Source organism: Glycine max, chromosome 12 (genome assembly GCF_000004515.6).
Source record: "Glycine max cultivar Williams 82 chromosome 12, Glycine_max_v4.0, whole genome shotgun sequence".
NCBI classification, from domain to species: Eukaryota; Viridiplantae; Streptophyta; class Magnoliopsida; order Fabales; family Fabaceae; genus Glycine; species Glycine max.
This window is the reverse complement of record NC_038248.2, coordinates 3,958,273-3,978,113: the sequence shown is the minus strand read 5'-3', so window position 1 is coordinate 3,978,113 and position 19,841 is coordinate 3,958,273. Positions and strand designations below refer to the sequence as shown.

General features: G+C 36.8%; 5 protein-coding genes across 5 annotated transcripts; 1 reads left to right on the top strand and 4 right to left on the bottom strand.

Moving 5' to 3' along the window:
* Positions 1-286: 286 nt before the first annotated feature.
* LOC100814681 (IRK-interacting protein) lies at positions 287-3,148 on the top strand. The gene is made up of 2 exons (XM_003539349.5): positions 287-804; positions 1,503-3,148. Exons 1-2 carry the CDS (start codon positions 562-564, stop codon positions 3,027-3,029), a joined length of 1,770 nt encoding a protein of 589 aa, XP_003539397.1. The 5' UTR covers positions 287-561; the 3' UTR covers positions 3,030-3,148.
* A 777-nt stretch (positions 3,149-3,925) lies between these two features.
* On the bottom strand, positions 3,926-7,955 carry LOC100813075 (lysine-specific demethylase JMJ30). Its single transcript, XM_003539346.3, has 6 exons — positions 7,328-7,955; positions 6,906-7,115; positions 5,661-5,795; positions 5,409-5,552; positions 4,869-4,961; positions 3,926-4,227 (listed from the first exon to the last, which is right to left on the bottom strand). The coding sequence occupies exons 1-6, from the start codon at positions 7,796-7,798 to the stop codon at positions 4,039-4,041; spliced, it is 1,242 nt and encodes a 413-aa protein (XP_003539394.1). The 5' UTR covers positions 7,799-7,955; the 3' UTR covers positions 3,926-4,038.
* Positions 7,956-11,431: 3,476 nt separating this feature from the next.
* LOC100809315 (CLE13 protein) lies at positions 11,432-12,143 on the bottom strand. The gene is made up of 3 exons (NM_001369340.1): positions 12,043-12,143; positions 11,900-11,955; positions 11,432-11,786 (listed from the first exon to the last, which is right to left on the bottom strand). The coding sequence occupies exons 1-3, from the start codon at positions 12,119-12,121 to the stop codon at positions 11,673-11,675; spliced, it is 249 nt and encodes an 82-aa protein (NP_001356269.1). The 5' UTR covers positions 12,122-12,143; the 3' UTR covers positions 11,432-11,672.
* A 1,580-nt stretch (positions 12,144-13,723) lies between these two features.
* LOC112997640 (uncharacterized) lies at positions 13,724-16,762 on the bottom strand. Its single transcript, XM_026124558.2, has 2 exons — positions 15,931-16,762; positions 13,724-15,520 (listed from the first exon to the last, which is right to left on the bottom strand). The coding sequence occupies exons 1-2, from the start codon at positions 16,579-16,581 to the stop codon at positions 13,964-13,966; spliced, it is 2,208 nt and encodes a 735-aa protein (XP_025980343.1). The 5' UTR covers positions 16,582-16,762; the 3' UTR covers positions 13,724-13,963.
* Positions 16,762-19,454, bottom strand: LOC102664475 (long-chain-fatty-acid--AMP ligase FadD28). Its single transcript, XM_026124557.2, has 3 exons — positions 19,307-19,454; positions 19,055-19,233; positions 16,762-18,933 (listed from the first exon to the last, which is right to left on the bottom strand). Exons 1-3 carry the CDS (start codon positions 19,332-19,334, stop codon positions 16,765-16,767), a joined length of 2,376 nt encoding a protein of 791 aa, XP_025980342.1. The 5' UTR covers positions 19,335-19,454; the 3' UTR covers positions 16,762-16,764.
* Positions 19,455-19,841: the final 387 nt, after the last annotated feature.

The window sequence follows — 19,841 nt, the reverse complement described above, 5'->3', positions numbered from 1 at the left end:
ATGATTACACACGAAGTATGAATTAGCATTAAAGCAACATCTAGTTCAAAATATCTCTAAGTTGAAAGCAGAAATGGTTGACCACATATATGAAAGTGGAAGATAGTGGCATGGAACTTCTCATGTTCGTACTAAAGCAATCATGTGAAACAGTGGTACCACCACCTAATGCTGAATTTTTGGTAATTTTTGGAATATGTGGGCAAATTGGTAAATTAGCAACAAACTGCTGTGTTACAACCATGTAAGAGTTAAAATTCCTTCTCTCTTTCTCTCTTCTTTTTCACATCATCACATGTCCTCACCCCATTAAATTTTTCCTATGAGAATAAAAACAAAATTAGTTGGACTAAGGGTGCCCCTCTCTATCCCTGTTTCTATTTCTGGCTCTCCAAGGTTCTACTTTAGATATAGCCTTCAAATCAAATCCAACCATTAAAATACCACTTGGTCACCCCCTTTGTTCTTCTCGCCCATATAAAAAAAAATAAGTTTCTTATTTCATCTAGTGCCTATATATTTATCTTCTCAAAATTTACATGTTCCACTCTGTTCTGTTTCATGGCTGCAACAACAGCAACTTCAGCACAGGTTTCCAAAGACTACAAGGATAGCAACAATGGCAACCCTGAAATTACGAGGCAGGAAATTCAAGCCGCCATAGCCAAAGCTGTGGAGCTAAGAGCTCTTCATGCGGCTTTAATGCGAGGAAATAGCCCAGCCAATGCTAGATTCCCATCCCCTTCCCCTGCTTCGGGCCCTGTTTCACACTTCTCTGCTCAAGATTACCCTGTTTTCACACCTGTGAGTATTGCAATTTTTCCATGAATTTTGGATTGAAATTTTTGTTTTTTAGTTATTTTGATGAATTGGATATCCTAAAATATGTCCAATTCGTATCAAAGCAGCTATTTTGTTCGAAGAAACAGAGTACTGTTGCTGGATTATGTTTGAATTTACTGTTCCTGTTGATCATGATAAGGACCAAATTTAAGACACTTGAATTTGTGGAATATGCAAGTGATTGTGTTGTTCCCCTTTCCCTTGAACGCTTCTATTTATTACTACAATTGAAAGGAATTATGAAACTGCTCCTTTCTTTATAGGTGGTTAGGTAGATGGGTAGATGTCATTATTATCGCTGTTACATCCTTAAACGTTACTCCTCATTTTTTTTTTTAAAATCTTGAGGAAAAACCGACCGTGAAGGAGAGTTTTGACTTTTTTGAACATTTTAGGATTTTTGCTTTAAATTCTGCATCATGGAACTCTTAAGGTTCATTAAGTCAACTGAACTGAATCCTGCAACTATGACATTTATTATCTGACTAATTCTTTAATTTGAAGAACAATTTAATGTTTTTTTTTTATCACTTTATCATTTTCAGTTTCCTCCAATTTTGTGGCTGCAACTGCAAGTTCCCCCCTCTCCTTTTATTATTATTTTTTTCTTTTTCAAATTTGATTGATAATAAGTTTCTAAATTTGAGAAATATTGACAGAGCTATGAAGATGACTCTATGGTGGGGTACACTCAAAATTCCATGAAAAGCTTAACAGTATCAGAAAGTTGGGATGGGAGTGTGCTAGAAGGAGGAAACAGCGTAGAAAACATTGTAGCATATTACAAGGGAAAATCAAGTTCAAGAAAGGGACTATATGCTGGTTTTGCTAACCTTGAATCTCACATATGCCCCACTGAAGATACGAAATCTGTGACTGGCTCTAGTGCAAATCAAATTACTGTTCTTCAAACATCGCCTGCAAATGACGACTTCTTCAAGTGTAGGAGGAGAAACAGTATGGAGGATTTCAAGTCCGCATCGTCCTGCAACAAATGTAACCCTGCCACCTTAACCAGTGAATTTGAGAATGCAAGAAACAGCAAGAGCTCCAACATTGTTGTCCCTGTCACGGATTCCCACTCGTCTCTCCAATCCCAACCCAAAAGCAAGGGAGTGATTTCTTGGTTGTTTCCTAGGTTAAAGAAGAAACATAAGAATGAGAATTCCCCTAATAGAGCAGAATCTGAGGATGTTTCTCAGGTTCTTAAGGACTTGGGTATAATGTCAATTGAGACACTAAAGAAAGAGCTGGTGGAAGCAAACGAGAACCGAGATGTGGCCTTAATGGAAGTTTCTGAAATGAGGAGTTCATTGGGGGAGCTTAAACAGAAGCTGGAGTACTTGGAGAGTTACTGCGAAGAGCTGAAGAAAGCTTTGAAGCAAGCCATGCAGACAAGGGATTCTCAACCTTGTGACCAACTAAGTAGTCTTCCTCAGAGAGGGAAATCATTTGAAGGGAATGGAGAAAATTTGATGCCTGTGAGTGAGGAAGTAATGGTAGAAGGATTCTTGCAGATAGTGTCAGAGTCCAGATTATCAGTGAAGCAGTTCTGTAAGACCCTTATAAACCACATTGAAGAAACTGATCATTCTTTGACAGAAAACTTGAACTTGCTTCTCCAACCATATAAGTTGTCTCTGAATTCCAAGTACTCAAAGGCAGTTCTATACCATTTTGAAGCTTTTATAAACCAGTTTCTCTACCAAGACTTTGAGAATTGTGTTTTCCAAAAGAACGGTTGCTCAAAATTCCTAGACCCACAGCAGGATCGTCAAGCACAATTCTCCTCATTCGTTGCCCTCAGGAATTTGAGCTGGAGTGAGGTACTGAGAAAGGGAACAAAATATTACAGTGAAGAGTTTAGCAAGTTCTGTGATCAGAAAATGAGTTGTATCAACACTAGTCTAAAATGGACAAGGCCTTGGCCTGAACAGCTCCTTCAAGCTTTCTTTGTGGCAGCTAAGTGCATGTGGCTGCTACATTTGCTTGCCTTTTCTTTCAATCCACCATTGGGAATTTTAAGGGTCGAAGAGAATAAAACCTTTGACCCTCAGTACATGGAAGATATGTGTCCGAGGTCACAAGGTCCAAGCAGAGTTAAGATCATGGTGATGCCGGGGTTTTATGTTCAGGATAGGGTCTTGAGGTGTAAGGTTCTTTGCAGGTACAAGTCTGCAGCCTAAGTAAGAGTTGGAATAAGTTTTATATGCACATTTTCTTTTACTTTAGACTCACTCATTTTAAGTCTGTAACTAGCCAAATGTATGTGATAATTAATAATAGTTCAAAGTGATTTAATCTATTGCATCTTCAATTTTAAGTGCTTGAATAGATAAAGATTCAGAAGTGCAAAGAATTGTTGTTAAATAAAATTATACTTGTCACTCGATCTGACATTATGAATGCTCTCAATTTCATGTAGTTCAGAACAAAAAAAACGTATTAAGAATCATTTTGGATAAAGACCAAGGCTCTCAATTTCACTCGATCTAACCATACGGATACAGATGAGTGCTTAATAACTGCCTTGTTGATAAAGACCAAGGCTTAATATTGAAATATTTTTTCTAATTACTATAACCAGGCAATGTGAAAAGAAACCCGATGATTTAGTAGCTAATAACAATTATTGATGTTGAAGGGTAATTTCAGAAAAAGAGAAAAGGAAAAAGAAGAATGTAGAAAAAAATCTTAGAACTTACTTTAAAAATAAGATCCAACAGTGTAAAATTCTTTCCCACGGTGGGAAAGATGTTTCACTTTCCCACCCTAGAATCCGTCATATTTGCAGTGTGATGTTTATCAAAACGAGGAAGAACTCTAGTGGTAAAGAAAACAACCTAGTCAGATGAAACGTAGCTACGCATGTGGAAGCTTGAATATTTTAGTATGATTAACTGAAATGTATAGTATTGTTTAATTATTTAATTCCAAAAAAGAGTATAAAATTAGTTTACTGTTTGGTACTGCGTTTCACTTTCACAAACCCATATGATCAGTAAGTAATTAAAGGAAGTGCGCATGTGTAATGACAACGAGTGCCAAAAATGATGTTTATGCACGAGAATTATACTGTCACTGGGTCGTAAAATGAACTTTCACATAGATATTAGCAATGTTACTTAGAACACGCTCAGTTCTCCATTAAGAAAGAATGAAATGTAGACATCAAGATGATATGATACTATAACATTAGGATGCATCCGAACTTTCACCCTCACTCCACCAAAAGCTAACCGAAAAACTGGTAGTCAAAGACCGCACATAGTGCCACCATTTTGGCGGGATATATAACATTTCGCCTTCCTCTAAAATACAGTCTACAAATTCCAAGTCTTGCACCTTCGGAAACTTCTTTTCATCCATATCATCTAAATCAACCTTCAGACAAAAGAAATTTCTAATCAACATGGAGACAGATTTCAAAACATCAAAAGCAATAATAAATATATATCAAACAAATAAGAGAATGGATGGCACAATTTGTGCCGTCCGAATGAAATTGTAGGAATGCTAAAACCCAGAATCAACACCCCCTATAATGTATGTTTCCACTTTGCAACATTGCAAATCCATAAACCTATCACACACTGTATGTAAACCGCAAAAAAATTGTATTTTATTATTTATACAACAATTATATTTTTCTGAATTCTACATTCTGTTGGCAGCTAGTCTCGACAATAACAAGCATTGCACCAAGAATCATTTTCATCACAACTAACTTATTCTCGAGTCATAACAGATCTAAGATGGAATCTTTTAGATTAGTTATAGAAGTTTGAATACTAGTTCACTTGGCTGCCTGGGCAATCTGTAGCTCGCAAAAGGATAAAAAAGCCTAGACATACACTAAGTAACAGAGGGCATAACATTAAGACAGAAAAAATGCTACATTAATGAAACACTTCTAGAGCTCATTGGCCACTTAGATGGGATGCAGTGTCAGCATTATGCTTCCAAGCAAAGACACAAGTAGACAGCACAAGTTCTTCCATCAAACAGTACAAAAAACTAATTACCTGGCTGGAGTTGTGGAGCATGGTACCAGAGTGGGGGGAAAGTTCCTCAGATAAAGACGAAGAGTATAGCCTAATGTATTTCTTTCCAACAACCTGGAAGTATGAAAATGGTCTCACAGTCAAATAGATTATTCCATGGTGCACAATAATCCTTTGCATGATACAGCTAAGGCTATTAGTATGACATAATATAGACAGTTTTCTGAAACAATAGTGTAAGATACGCAACATCTTCTAGACAATTTAAAATAACAAAGGATATAATATAAACAACAATGTCATCCTCATATATTAATCTTAAAATAAACCATAAGTACATTTGAACTTCATATTTTGTCTATTACTCGAATACCACCAACAGTGCCATGCCAGCTATTGGCTCGGTAATAGGACTGCAAAATGTTGGAGTCACAGTACTCAAAAGATGAGGGCAATAACTAACAGCTAGTGGTACATAAAATGAATTCTTTGTGTTTGTGGTGGGGGAGGGGAGTTGATTGAGGTTGTAAAAGACAGCCCTGTTCTGTACAGCTGAGTTACCTGAGCTAGTATGTTATGATGTGGATCATGGTGTAACGGTGTTACTGTTCCTGCTGGACCAAACCAAGCATTGAGAGATCGTAGCTCCCCTCCACCAGTAAAACAATAGTCAGGAATAAAGATATCTTTCCGAAGCTCATTTATCTGCCATCTCAATAATATCAGAAACTGAAAGCAGTACAAGTCCTGCACTTGCACACTAAAAATGAAAAAAGTTGATTTGGAGACAACATAAATCTAAATTGTAAATACCTGATCAAATAATGGATGCTGAGCAAGATATGTAGGACCACCAGGAGAACAGCTATCAGACTTTATCCGCTGAAGAAACTCTGAAAAAGTAATTAGCTCTTGCTTCCACTCAGTACATAAATAGTTTTTCCCAACCTGGAAAAATTAAAAAATATATATAATACATACAAAGTTCCACTCCACCCTGTTTTCCCTGTGAGTGTGTGTGAAGGGATTTTCTGTATACTGCTAAACAACTTCCAACAGCCTTGCCATGACAGAAAAAGGCTACATGAGGTAAATGCAACATAAATACAAATGGTACTAGATGTAACATACATGTCACAATGTAAAGACATGAGGAACTGCAATGGACATTCACTTCACCCAAATCATAAATTTATTCAACTTTTGTCTCATGACCTATTTTTCAGTTTTAATGACTTAGTGGAAAAAAAAGAATCTACCACAGAACATCAGAGTAAAAGGAGGAAGGGAGGGAGGGAGAAGTCTTCACTCACAAACTGTTGCAACCAAAATAAAATTTACTCACTTGTTAGATGCATGACAGGTAAAAGGTTCTAGGATTTCTACATAGGGCATTTTTAGGCCTATAAAACAAAACAGATTTGAAAAGATTACTATCAATGCAAATAAACTGCACTAAACTTTATTCCAGGTGAATGATTTCCTAGCTGATGAGTTGATGACCAACTTTGGTTGCCTGTAGATATAAATTCAGGAAATATAGTTTACAAAGAGAGGACAAGATATAAGTTGCAATTAAAAGACAATTCCATCATCAGTATAACTTAAGTGCATCAAGATTGTGTTTGCCAATAACTACCCAAGGTGGACCCCTTTCCGTTTTGCTTAAATTTTACTCTCAAATTCTCAAAATCTCAAAATTCTTCTCTTCATTCATTCATACATCTCGACCTTTCTTCCCACTGACACTGCCCAATAAGCTTCCCAAACTCCTGTAAGAAAGTTGTTACTAGCAAACATCTTAAATTTCATAATTTAGCTTTGAATCCAGAAGCTACTACACATATATTCCCCAGGAGTGAGTTAAGTCACGGTTTGGTAATTGTTAATTAATGTGAGATAAGTTAATCACAAATAATGATTAAAAAGTCTTCAACCAGCCATCAACTTTTTCTCTGTAGAAGGAAGAAAATCAAACAAACATCCAATCTCAAAACCTTCATCTCGTGCCTTCCTTCCTTTACAATCATAGAAATATCGATCAATCAGACATATTACCTCAACTGGAACTGTACGGTCTCCGGCAACTCTCAGCAAGTAATCTTCGTCATTCCATTTCATCTTGGCTGGCCAGTGAGACATACAATCACTGATAATAACCGGGCAGCCAGACAGGTAATGATCCTTCAGGAATTTCTCCAAGGACAGCGCCGATTTCTTCACCACAAGTTTCGTAGAAAGAGACTTCACAGGTAAAAGTTGGAGCACCTACAGTGTAAAAAGCTATAACATAAACGTCAGAGCAGAACAGCCATATATACAACAAAATCAAATGCAGCCATTACACAAATCAACATATTCCAACATTAGTACTAACACTGGCATGGATATTTAGTTACTTAATGAAACTTCGCGATTGAGATTTCGTAAATGCTGAATAAAAAGGACGATAGAAGAGAACAAAGAGGAAAGGACCTCACCTCTGCCATATCAAATTCGCGATCGACGAGTCGGTGTTCGGAGTTCCCCAAATCAGAAACCCTAACGCTCCTCCGTGTTTGTTCCGACACTTTCTCGATGGCGGAGTCCAAATCCTTGCGGAGGAGCGTGCCTCCCATGATGATTCCCAAATCCAAAACCCTAAGTGCGTCCAAGAACTCACCGTTGCCGTAGTGGTGGCGCGCCACGTGGAGGCACGCCATGGAGTAGGCGTCGCGCCACACCGGCAGCACCGAGTGCCACGGACCCGAGTGCAGCTGCTCCCACGCCATCTCCCGAGCCGCCTCCGCCGCGCGAATGTCGCCGCCGGAAGCCAGCACCGCCATGCTCACGTACGCGTACCCGCCATGCTCGGAGATCGCGTGGAGCAGCGCCGCCGCCTCCCGGTCCAGCGTCGGCGTATCAAAACCGCGAGAAGGAGGGTCGCCGCCGGATACAGTTGTGGTCGACATTGGTGCGGCGGCGCAAGGGGAGAACTCCGGCTACTCAACTAAAAACTGGAAAAAAAAAGTGAAAGTGAAAGTACTACAAAAAAGTGCTTGATATTTGAAGCACGGTTGGAGTCTTGGAGATATTTCTAAAGTATCTTAGGACCCAAAGGTAAATAATCATTGCTAATCAATGGGTATTTATTATTAGGTAGTGGAAAGATATTTTTCTCTTTCCCTTTGCACACGGGATATTCAGATATTTTTGTCTTTTTATTTTTATGATATTTTTTTGTCTCCACATTATGGCGTTTTCGTGTTTTTGCTTTTATTTTATTTTTTCTCATACACCTCTATGTTTTTTGAAGTTGCTTACTTGCGATGTGAGACTGTTTGATTTGATTCCACGTACACAGGTTCGTATGAAGCCACGCATTTTTAGTAAAAGTCACAATTTTGGAAATTTTTCTTTTGAATGAGGTAAAGCCACGTCTATTAGCAAAATGTCACAAAAAATTGAAAATCATATTTTTTTTAATCCTCCAACTCATGAGAATAAAGAGATTTGATTAATTTAGAATTTGATGAAAAATTATTTTCGTTAATAGTTGATAAATGCTTTTAAATAAAGTGAAAATGACAAAAAAAAAACATTTCCACAAGGGTATGGATGTTTACAAGGTTATATATCGTGATATAAGCATAAAAAAGAGTTCAAGCATTAAAAAAATATCTTGATATATGTCATAATTTGTTAATTGTGTCAATAAAAAAAAAAGAATCACACTTTTCACAGTAAATATTTTTATGTAAACGACAAATTAGCTTTCATTGTAATGGGTATTGTAGTTTTTATTCTATGAGGAGTTGCTGTACAATGATAAATTGATTACTGATAGTAAAAGATAGTTTGGATCTAGAACTACGGATATTTGAATATCACAAAGAGATTATTTTATCTTCTTTCACTTTCTTATTGTGTGGATTGATGGGATTTAACGACTGGTGTGTTGAGTGCTTGAGTGCCGCGCTGGATAGAGAATAGGAAACAGGTGTTGCACTATCATTTATTCGTTACTATTTTGCAAATGAATCATTTTTAGTCATTCGAATAAAGATCTTCGTTGATATGATGTTATGCAAACTAGATATTACATGTTCATGAAGTGATATATAGGTGGCCCAAAAAGCTAATTTAAATATCTCCAAAAATATTTATCTCCAACTCTTAGCTCTCCGCTTATAAGTTTAGAATTTTAATATAAATATTTATTGGTTTTCATCTATTGTTCATAAGTACTTAATTTTGTGAGAGCAACAATTGGATAGAGGCTATTTAAAATAAAATAAAATTGGACAGAGGTATCTAAGTTACTAAATACAATCAAGAGCTCCTCCCGGAAATAGTTATAATTACTCTTTTTGAAAGCTTTAACTTAGAATTTAACATGATACAAAGCAGTTAAACACTATTTGCACTATTATATGTCCTACCAGTTGTAGTTCATATTATTGTCTTTCACAGCAATGCTATAGTCTATGCGCTGACTGTTTACTGTATCCATTTATCCCTTATAGAGAGATGAGTAGAAGTGTTGTAAGGAACGGTTAAAATAAATTGATTATTACTGTGAGAAACACTTAGTACAGATTAAAAATTGATTATTACTGTCAATCACTTAGGGCATATTAAAATATCAACAACTAAAATACATGGTTTAGCTGGTTACAAGGTTCTGAGATTTTGTTTAGTTCTTGTCCCCAATCGAACCCTTTGATCAGTAGTTTGTGTTGAAAGTAGGGTCTTGAGATTTTTAGTACTTACCCCAAAGCATCCCTTCATACCCTTTCACTAGTTAGTGTCAAAAGCACACAACTGAGAGAATTAATATGTTGATCGAACTTTCTCTATATTGTGTCCCCCTTGGAAGTTATTGTACAGTTTGGTTAATTGTAGTAAAAAAATGTTGACCTACACTTAATTTTCCAGTGGCTTATAATTTTGATATATTTCAGTTGGAAGTAACTATAATTCAAACACACCCCTAGTGATTGTTGGATATAATGGAGTATGATAAAAAATGGTGGGGGAAATATGTACACACTCTTAATACTTAAATATAATCATATCAGATTTTGACAAAGTAACAATATATGTGAGTAGAAGAAAATTGTTGCTTGTGAAGAGAGTCTTGGTATTTATAGATGAGGAGTTGCTAACCATACGGTTTGCAGCAATTACCAACTTAAGTTGGTTAGTGTTAATTTACATCTCAACGTGAGATATAAAATCATAAAAAAATCTATTGTTATATCCAAGATCAATGATTATTATTCGTCCTAATTAGTAATTGTATCTCAACGTGAGATCTAGAATCATAATATATCAATTGTTATATCCAAGGTCAATGATCATTATCATTCCTAATTAATAATTGCATCTCAACGTGAGATGTAAAGTCATAATATATCTATTGTTATATCTAAGATCAATGATCATCAGCAGTCCTATTGATATCTTGTTAGTGTATTTAATTTGATAAGCAAAAAGGATATGATAAGTTGAGTACTATTTAAAACTTTTTAAGAGGATATTATTTTCTTAAATGCAATTAGATTACCATCATATTAATACATGCTCACATGGGGTGTGTTAGAGTCTAAATCGGGACAAAAGACCTCACTACATGCCCTCAAGGGTCTTTTGGCTAATTTTCAAGTCAAATTGATGTATGTTGTGCCAAAAACCTGGTACTACAGAGAGTTATGCTCATAAAATCAGGTTATCTAAATGGAAAAAAAATGAAAAAACTTATCAGCTATCTATTTTCTCTTCCATTTCACTTCCTCCTCATCTTCTTTTGATCATATCACTTATTATATCTATCACTTTCTCTCTCTATCTTTTTTCTTCTTTTCTCTATCTCTTTCTTCTTTTCTCTGCCCACCCCGAAATAGGGTGAAAAAATGTCTAAACAATTTAATTATACCTACCAAGCATGCTTATGCCATTTAAAAAGCTTAATTGTAATTATTATCACAGAAAATTTTGTTAAATAATATAACCTGTTATTAGAATTAGATGTAATTTTTATATCAAAATTCAATATTCATAATTAATGGTTAGTCCAAGTAATACACACTTGCTTTTCCTTTTTGAATTTGATTTTTTTATATAAAAGCATGTCATATTAAGAAAGCTAGTTTCATGATATTCTTGTGAATATATCGGATGGTTTACGTAATATATGGATCTTGATATTAATAGGATGAAAACGACGACTTTTATGTTAGTTGAAAAGAGTCTAAGATTTTTTCACTTCAGAAGTAGCTAGCAAAATCTTTTTCAAGCAACACTTATTTTGTAGTATCAAATAAAATTGCCCCAATTCAATATACTCGATTTCCCATTCATATCCAATGGAAATTGTAACAACTTGACTAATGGCTAAACTTGAAATACTAAAGCGAAAAAAAAGGAACCGCAACTGTACCAATTTGCAGGAGTCCTTTGCATTGTTTGCAAACGGCAAAAAATGGTCGTTTTTGTCTTCTTTGGAGTACTATTTGAGTCTATCATACAATAGCTAAAAAGATAAAGAGGCAATAGATGCTTCATATTCTTTTCTTTCATAAACATAAACGATGAACAGAATGGAAAACAAAATGAATTGCAAACAATAATATTAAAAACAAATATACCGATCCCAGGTATAATCGTTTCTGATTATGTACAAAAGTAAGCACATTGCAGAAGATATGACCCGTGAATTACAAAACCGTAAGCACTGAATACATGATATGACATTGAACCATTAATTGAAATATATATATATATATATAGAGTGAGAGAGAGAGAGAGAGAGAGAGAGAGAGAGAGTTTTTTAAGGAAGGAAATTCAATGGCCTATAGGGTGGTTGTTGTGATGAAGGGGGTCAGGTCCCGTAGGGACTTCTCTTGCCGAGTCTTCTACTATGCCAGCAGAAGCAGCTTCATTCCCAAATCTTGCAACCTAAAAGTAAAACCCCATATGTAAGTGGGTAAATCAACACCATATTACCAAAAGATAAAAAAAAAAGACCCAAATAAAATTTAACGATTTTATGTATTATATCATATATATACCTCTTTGTTTGTTGCTATGGACCCGGTTCCTGCCATGTTTGTTTGATATATACGACCTGTAAGTAGGTATGTATCAAGCAATGGTTTTTACTACAATTAATACAAGCGGAAGAAGAAATGAAGAGTGATTTTGTTGAGCTCACTTGAAGTAGAGGATTGAAGAAATGGCAATGAAACAAGGAAAATGAAGATCACAAGGATTAGAGCTTTCTTAATGGCCATTGTATTAGAGCAGTAGAATAGAAAAGAAGAGAGGAATTAATGACAAAAGAACCCTTTACTTTAATGTGTTTTTTTTTTGTCACTATCTCTGTTGAAGCTTCCTAAGCATTTTGGAAAACCCCTCGAAGCAGATTGACTGGTAGGAGTGAGACAGGGTAAGAAATGGCAAAATTACTGTGTTTTTGCACTGAAATTTGAAATGAAGTTGACAACGTGAACCTCTTGTTATTGTAAGAACTACAAGGAAGATATTTAAGATAAGTGTTAAAGAGCAAAAGACAAGAGAGGGCAAAATTGGGATGAAGGCACAGTGACAATGTCACGAAGATGGACACTACTATTCCGAGGTTTGACAGTCTGGCACGTGTCAGGCAGACATCCTCGTAGGGATGTTGGCGGCGTCTATGACCAGACACGTGGCCTTTCATTATTGGAAGCAAAACCCCGTAAAGATGGTTCACCTCCAATCATTTAGGGTGGGCCACTTCGTCACACTCCTGCCATGCCATGCTTGTACCTTAACCAATGGTGTTCATAAAACAATTCAATTTAATGTCAATAAAAAAATCGATCCAAAAATTCAATAACTGAATAAATTGAAAATCAGACAGATTGAAAAGAATTAGAAAATCATTTTTTTTATTACATGGGAGATTTCCTACTTGGCTGATTGGCTTTGTATGGATATCCTATTAAGTCACGTTTTATTCTCTAGAGTAAAATCTTTTAAATTCAGTTAGGATATTTCTATCTGTTTTGCAATAAGGGTGTTTATGTGTACACCTGACGTTTGATCCACGTTTGTAGGACTGTAATGATAGGAATCATTTCAGCCAAAATTCTCCTACTCTAAAAGGAGTCTGCGGCTAGTTATCTCCCACCCTTTGCCTCTTATTCATGTCCACAACAGCTACAAACACTCTTGAGCGATCCATTCAAACCAATTTGACTGAAAATTGGGCCCATGATTGGATCTATTTATCCATTGTATCCGGGACAGCCACATCCAATTTATCTATCAAATGAATCATCAGATATCAACGCTTACAGTTTTAACGTGGAGAAAAATGATTATACAGTGACATTTTCTAATTTTTTTTACAGTTATCCAATATTTAATGTAATATGGACTTACTCTTTGCTGCAATATGTTTTTCTTATACAATGGAAATTCCTGGCAGTGAATGCCCTTATTGAAGGCCTATCTCTGAACATTCCTATTCATATTGTAAGCTTGTAAAGGAAAGTCATGAGTCACTATTTTTCACTTGTTTATTTTCATGGGATCACACAAAATCAATTGTAATTTGTAAGTTTTCTGACTTTTTTCTCTTCAAAATTATAAATATTGATTATCATAGTGCGCCCCAGGATAGTGGTGGAGCTTTTAGGCAATCCCTGCCCCTACCTTCCCAAAAAATATAGATTGTTTGCAGAACACCCTGCAAGAATTATATATACCCGCAGATGTTGATTCTCATGCAAATGTAAGGTAGGTTAAGTTGATTTGTTAGTTTAGGCAAGAATTATTTTGCAATGCATGCTCAAATATTATGCCTACTGGTTTTCTGTTTTTATTTTCATTTATTCTCTGATGTACATAATGCTTTCTTCAGCATGCTTGTTAAATATTTATTCTTTTATGAGTATACAGTGAGAAATACACGTGAAATTCTAGAGGAATTTCACTGCATGATGCATATTATTTAATTATACAAGATCCTAAATGTAACTCATAATGACTCAGCTTCTAGTAAAAAAGCTAGCTAGTTGTTCATTGCAAGACCTAGAAAGAGTGCATTTGTCATTGCACAAATGACAAGCTAGCACTACTAATATTTGTCACCTTGATCTAATGATTTCTTCCTTCATGGCAAGTGACAAAGCACTAAGATTGCCCTCACTCTCTATTTGCACACCTGGCATCGCCACAGCTCTACTCCCTGCAAACCCATATTCTCCAATTTTGATCTCTCCAAACTTCACCATTCCTCCTTCCCCTTCATATACATGTCCAAAGAGCAAGGCTTCTCTCCCCACACAACCCCCTCTCTCAATCTTCACCATTTCAGGGTTCAATAAGGCCCCCATGCTATCTACATAAACTGCATGTTCCATATCCACTTTTGCACCCATCAACTTCATCCACAGCACAAACCAAAATGATCCACTTGTCATGTCCATAAAATAGTCTCCAACTAAGGTTCTAATGGCCTGCCATGTGCTGTCCAATGTGATCCTTTGACTCCATATAGGCACTGCTTCACCTGCCTTTTTCTTTCCTGCAAGAATCCATTTTGCTATCACACACGCCAATGCGGCTAAGGCTCCCGAGTGAATCCAAAACAAGGGAAGCAACCAGTATATTGGAAGATTCTTGGCACTCTTTAGGTAAACAACACAGTTCAAGGGAGCAAAAACTGCTAAACCTAACACCATATGAGGTAACACTGTTTGTAGCAGTGGCTGAGTGAAGAGTGCGGAGAAGGTCTGATACCATGTTCTGGTCAAGGTCACTTTCTGTGAGTCATTTTTGTGCAGTGCTGCAGCCAAATTACCAACTCTTTTCTTGCTTACCATGTCCATCTCTTCTATCCCTTCATCATAAGCATTCTTCACTGAGTTCCTTATGACAACTTGGGACTGTGATCCAATGTAGACACCACCCTCTTGAAGTGTAGAATTCATTGGAGCAACTGAAAGTGCACCAAGAATCACATTCTTTTGGACTAGAGAACCAGGGAGGATTAGACTTTGACTACCAATAACCGAATTGTCCTGAACCTCAACTTCTCCACTAACATATCCACTTGAAGAATGAAAGCCTGTAATTACACAGCTAAAATCTCCAAGATGGACACCATCACCAATAGACATTAACTCTGGATTTGAAACTCGGTTGATGGCTCTAATGGAACAATGCTTGCCAATTTTTGCACCCAAAAGGCGTAGATATATGCAGAAGGCTTCTGTTCCTGAGAGAAGTTTTGCACATCTAAGGTGGCAGGAAGTTATCATTTGGCATTGAAGCTGGGTTTTAAATTGGGTTTTCTTTTGACAAGTTTTGAGGAGACGAGTAAAAGCAGTGGTGAGAATGATGAGTATGAAACCATGAAGCAAGTAGGCGCTGGTAAATGAAATGGCAAAGATGATGGGGTTTGATGAGACTTCAGAAAACATGGTAGCATATGTAAAGATTGTAAAGGGTATCCAATGGAAGGCCCCACATATGCAAACAAAGGTGAAGTGTTGGGGTGATGGAGGTTGCTTGGAGAACCAAATATATAAGAAGTAGGCAATGACTGCAGCAAGGGAGCTGAGAAAGCCAACAAGATAGATTCCCATAAAGTGGTAGATAATATCATATTGAGTTTTGCTGGTAATGAGTAGTTCTGCATTCTGAGATAAAATGGAAAGGTATTAGTTAATAGTTCTAGCTTCGATTGTTGTATGTATTTAATTTATATTGTAGATGTAGACATGCATGACCATGACTTTCAGTTCCCCCTAAAAATTAGAGAAATATATTATAAATTCCTAAACTTCAAAATCAGATGCTCAGACAATGTTTGAGCAGAAAGACAAAGTGACTACAGGAGTTATTTATGTGAAATGATGAAATATAGAGCAACAAAGGACGAAAATGCCTCAATAGTAATAGCAGTATAATGGAACCTCAAAAATCAAACAAACTCCATGGTTTGTGTGTGTGTGTGGAGAGAGAAAGACAGTCAGAATGTCAGGTATAAAAAAAAACCTAAAAATATATGTTCATAATATATAAAATATTTTTGTAAGCATTGCCTTACTTGTACATAACATTTCTTGTTATCATTATTAAGCTTTGCAGGTTTGAACACATGTTGGTCTTGTCCAACCTTCCGCAGGGCCTGTACCTCAACACCTTCTCCAATAACACTTCCTTTTTGGATAACAGCATAAGGTCCAATGGAAGAACATTTGCCAATCCTAATAGGATGGAAACTTAAAATTCCATTCTTTACCTCGTGGCTTTGAACCAAAACACCTTCAGAAATGACAACTTCATCTCCAATTGACACCATAGATGGGTCAGTGATGTCAACTGTATCAAGTAAAACTGAGGATCCAATCCTTGCACCCAGCATCTCAAACCAGTAATTTAGAAGCACTGTTCCTCTGAGGTGTATAGCCAGAATTTTAGAAGAAATTTCTTGGGCCTTATATAGTGCCCACCACTTAACAAAATCCATTGAGTAGATGGAGATTTCAGAGGTAAGGGCATAGTTTGGCCCCAAGAAAGAGCTTCCAAATAATGAAATGCAAATGCAAGTAGAAGCAATACAAAGAATCCAAGCAAGAGGTGCAAAAGTCAGGGAAATTAAGTAATTTAACCAGGGAAATCCATCTATCCATTTACTGGCACTTAGGATGAAATTTAGATAACTAGTAATAGATAGGTATGCAGGAGATATCAGCATGATAGAAACATAAATGAGTGCCAGGAGTTGAAGTACATGGATACCAAATTGGCGAGACTTGGATACCTCCACAATGAATTCAGTAGAATCACTCTCAGCTTCTGGAATGTTGGGCAGATTGCTTGAAAGTTGAGGCTGAGACTTTGATAGGAGATCCTTAGAGAAGTTAGCCAATTCTAGAATTCAGGATGCAGTGAAAACATCTATAGCTGCAACTGGAGTTCCTAAGAAATCTGACAGTTTTTGAGTTGCTTTAACCACACCAATTGAGTCAATTCCATAGGATGTCAGGTTGTCTGTGACTGAGATGTCGTTGATTGGGATTCCCGTCTGCTCAGAAATAAGCCCTTTCAAGAACTCTACAATTTCATTCTTACTGATCCTTTTCCTAGGTGCAAGTATACTTCTTACTTGCTGTGTCCCTGGTCTTTTTTCTTCTCCCCATGCTCCTGTAGTGAATGGCCTTAACAAAGACTTCTTTGTCAAAATAGTTTTTGAACCTTGTGGTACCAAGTTCAGTGTTTCATCTGTGAACTGTTTGACACATTCAAATCTCTTGATTTTTCCTGATGTTGTTTTGCTGATGGTTCTAGGCTTGATCAACTTGACAGAAGCAACATTGACTCCATGTTCTTCTACCACACGAGTCTTAATTTTCTCAATCAAATCTTTGCTGACTGGCTTTCCATCCCTTACTTCTGCAATCACAACCAAGCCAACCTGATCAGAGCCATCTGGAGTGGAAATCCCCTTTGCTGATAAAATTTCCTCAGGGACTCCAATGACAGCACAGCAACCAGGACGAAGAAATTCTGATGAAGTCTCAACTGTCTTTTCAACATCTGCCGAGTAAATATTTCTTCCAGCAACAATGATAAGATCCTTGATCCTTCCAGTGATGAATAACTTCTGATCTATTATTCGTCCCAAGTCTCCAGTTCTTGTGTAGCTACGTCCAGGATGATTATGAAGTTCATTCCTGAAAGTTTTTTGACTCAATTCTTCCCTTCCCCAGTATCCTATGCCTGCACTTGGACTACTAATCCAGATCTCTCCCTCCTTTCCATCTTCTTGAAGCTCTTCACAAGTCTCTGGATCAACTATTCTAATGTCAACATCCGCATCCTTGTGATTAACATATCCACAACAAATTCTTCCCTGCCAATCAACAATGATTGGCTTACCTTCTCCAAATGCACAGCTGACAAACACACAATTTTCTGCTAAGCCATATCCAGGAGCCATCACCTTTTCAGATAAGCCAAAAGGACTGGTTAGCTCAATAAATCTTTTCATGGTCTTCTGTCTCACTGGTTCAGCAGCAACCATAAGAAAAGTCAAGGATGAGAGGTCTAAATTCTGAAGCTTATCCTTGTCAGACTCCAATCTTTGAATCAGTAACTCAAAGGCAAAGTTGGGTCCAGCGCTATGAGTTGCTTGATACTTGCTAATAGTTTCAAGCCATAAGAGTGGTTTCTTGATAAATGTCATCGGTGAAAATAAAACTGCAGATCCACCACTAACAAGAGATGTAAAAAGTCCCCCAATCAGCCCCATGTCATGATACTGAGGGAGCCAGCTTACTAGCGTTGTCCTTGAGGTGCTCTTGTATCTTGTTCGCATGAACTTTACATTGTGAATTAGCCCACCATGAGTAATCATGACTCCTTTGGCATCACTAGTTGAACCTGAGGTAAATTGCAAGAAACATATATCACCTGGCTGAGGTTCACATTGTTTGTCAAGATGTTCCAGAATCATACTTTTGGAGTTCTTGACCCATGTACCAGTGTGCAACCATGGAAGATTCGGCCACCGAGCTGAGGATTTCCCATTTTTTTCAGTTAATGAGATTAAATTTTTCAACGAACCTGCACGGACTGCTGAGTGATAAGCTACAGTTGATAAAATTGCCACAATGTTACATGACTTGGCAACGTTTTCAATTCGAATTAGTGCTTGTCCATTTCTTTGCATGGGATCTGGAGGAAGAATGGGGACTGGTATGACTTTAGCTCTTAGGCATCCAAAGAAGGCATCAATAAAATCCAAACCAGGGACATAGATCAGGAGAACCTTGTCACCGGGCTTGATAACTGGCTTTTGGCTTGTTAGGAGCTTATGAGCAATGCAAGAAGAATTAAAATATAGTTCTCCATAGGTCCTTTGGCATACTGGAGTCCCTTCTTCATTAATCCAAGTATAAAGAGCCCTGTTTTGAGTGATTGGATGAGTTCCCCAGTGCGTTAAGTAGCTATTCAAAGTAGGCAAATTAGGAAATTGCACTTCTGGCAATTCACCTAATTCTCTACGATTCTTTTTCTGGCACAAAGCTTGCAAGGGAAACAAATTCTGCATAAAACATGCTTCTATTAAGTGTAGGTCTATTTGGGAAACATGACTATCTAAAATCGATAAAAGCTAGGCTTTTCAAATCAATGAGATGTCAAAATATACACGGATGACAAATTACCTTGGTGTAAGGAAATATTGGAAAATCATTCCTATATGCAAAGTTCTTGCAGATCAAAGCCATGGCATAAGATGAATTTCTCTCTGTGAGCTCAAATGCCATAAGTCCGCCTACATAATAAGTATTCCTTGAACCTTGAAGCTCAGATTCCAACTTTTCATAAAAACCATCTTTCATATCTGCATTAAAGCTTCAACATTTAGAGTCATTACTTGGCAAAGAGTAAAATATTTTTTTTTTTAAATGAAATACCTTGGCTGCCAACATGAGGAAAATACATAAAGCACGCTGAAGAATGACATGCTCAACCTCTCCCCCAATGGCTTCTATTGTCTTGATTACAAGCTCCATGACTGTCGGTTCCTTAATATCAACAGAGTTGCCGTAGGACCATAATAAGAATATATTAGTGTCAGAATAAAATCTCTGCATTGCAACTGGATGTCCCATTGTGCTAGGATCTTCCATATATTCACTAAAATAATAGAATCCAACAGGCAAATGTTCTAGCCCTTTAATCTTTAAAACAGTGGTGTAGTAGTCATTTGTCTCTACTTTGCTGAACAAATCCTTTTCAAGGTCACTTGCATCCATTACTTCTGTTTCACAGTCTGCCACAAGACTTGTTTAATCAGGTTTCAAGCTGGATAAAAAAATACCTTACATAAATATGGAGCAGTAAGAATTCTACATACCTATGCAAGTTGAAGTCAATGATCTGTAAGTTCTTCCATATTTTAATGGAAATGAACCAGAAATTATTATCTTATCAAATTCCAAAGTTTCA

Coding starts and splice junctions, on each gene's coding strand:
- LOC100814681 (XM_003539349.5), top strand. CDS start 562: ATGGCTGCAACAACAGCAACTTCAGCACAGGTTTCCAAAGACTACAAG. Junction 805..1,502: donor ATTACCCTGTTTTCACACCT/GTGAGTATTGCA, acceptor AAATATTGACAG/AGCTATGAAGATGACTCTAT.
- LOC100813075 (XM_003539346.3), bottom strand. CDS start 7,798: ATGTCGACCACAACTGTATCCGGCGGCGACCCTCCTTCTCGCGGTTTT. Junction 7,116..7,327: donor GCGAATTTGATATGGCAGAG/GTGAGGTCCTTT, acceptor TTTACACTGTAG/GTGCTCCAACTTTTACCTGT. Junction 4,962..5,408: donor ATCATAACATACTAGCTCAG/GTAACTCAGCTG, acceptor TCATACTTCCAG/GTTGTTGGAAAGAAATACAT.
- LOC112997640 (XM_026124558.2), bottom strand. CDS start 16,581: ATGCTGATATCTCCTGCATACCTATCTATTACTAGTTATCTAAATTTC. Junction 15,521..15,930: donor ACAAGAAATGTTATGTACAA/GTAAGGCAATGC, acceptor ATTTTATCTCAG/AATGCAGAACTACTCATTAC.
- LOC102664475 (XM_026124557.2), bottom strand. CDS start 19,334: ATGTATTTTCCTCATGTTGGCAGCCAAG. Junction 19,234..19,306: donor TCCTCATGTTGGCAGCCAAG/GTATTTCATTTA, acceptor GCTTTAATGCAG/ATATGAAAGATGGTTTTTAT. Junction 18,934..19,054: donor CAATATTTCCTTACACCAAG/GTAATTTGTCAT, acceptor TGTTTTATGCAG/AATTTGTTTCCCTTGCAAGC.
- LOC100809315 (NM_001369340.1), bottom strand. CDS start 12,121: ATGGCCATTAAGAAAGCTCTAATCCTTGTGATCTTCATTTTCCTTGTT. Junction 11,956..12,042: donor TCTTCAATCCTCTACTTCAA/GTGAGCTCAACA, acceptor ACCTACTTACAG/GTCGTATATATCAAACAAAC. Junction 11,787..11,899: donor CCATAGCAACAAACAAAGAG/GTATATATATGA, acceptor TTTTACTTTTAG/GTTGCAAGATTTGGGAATGA.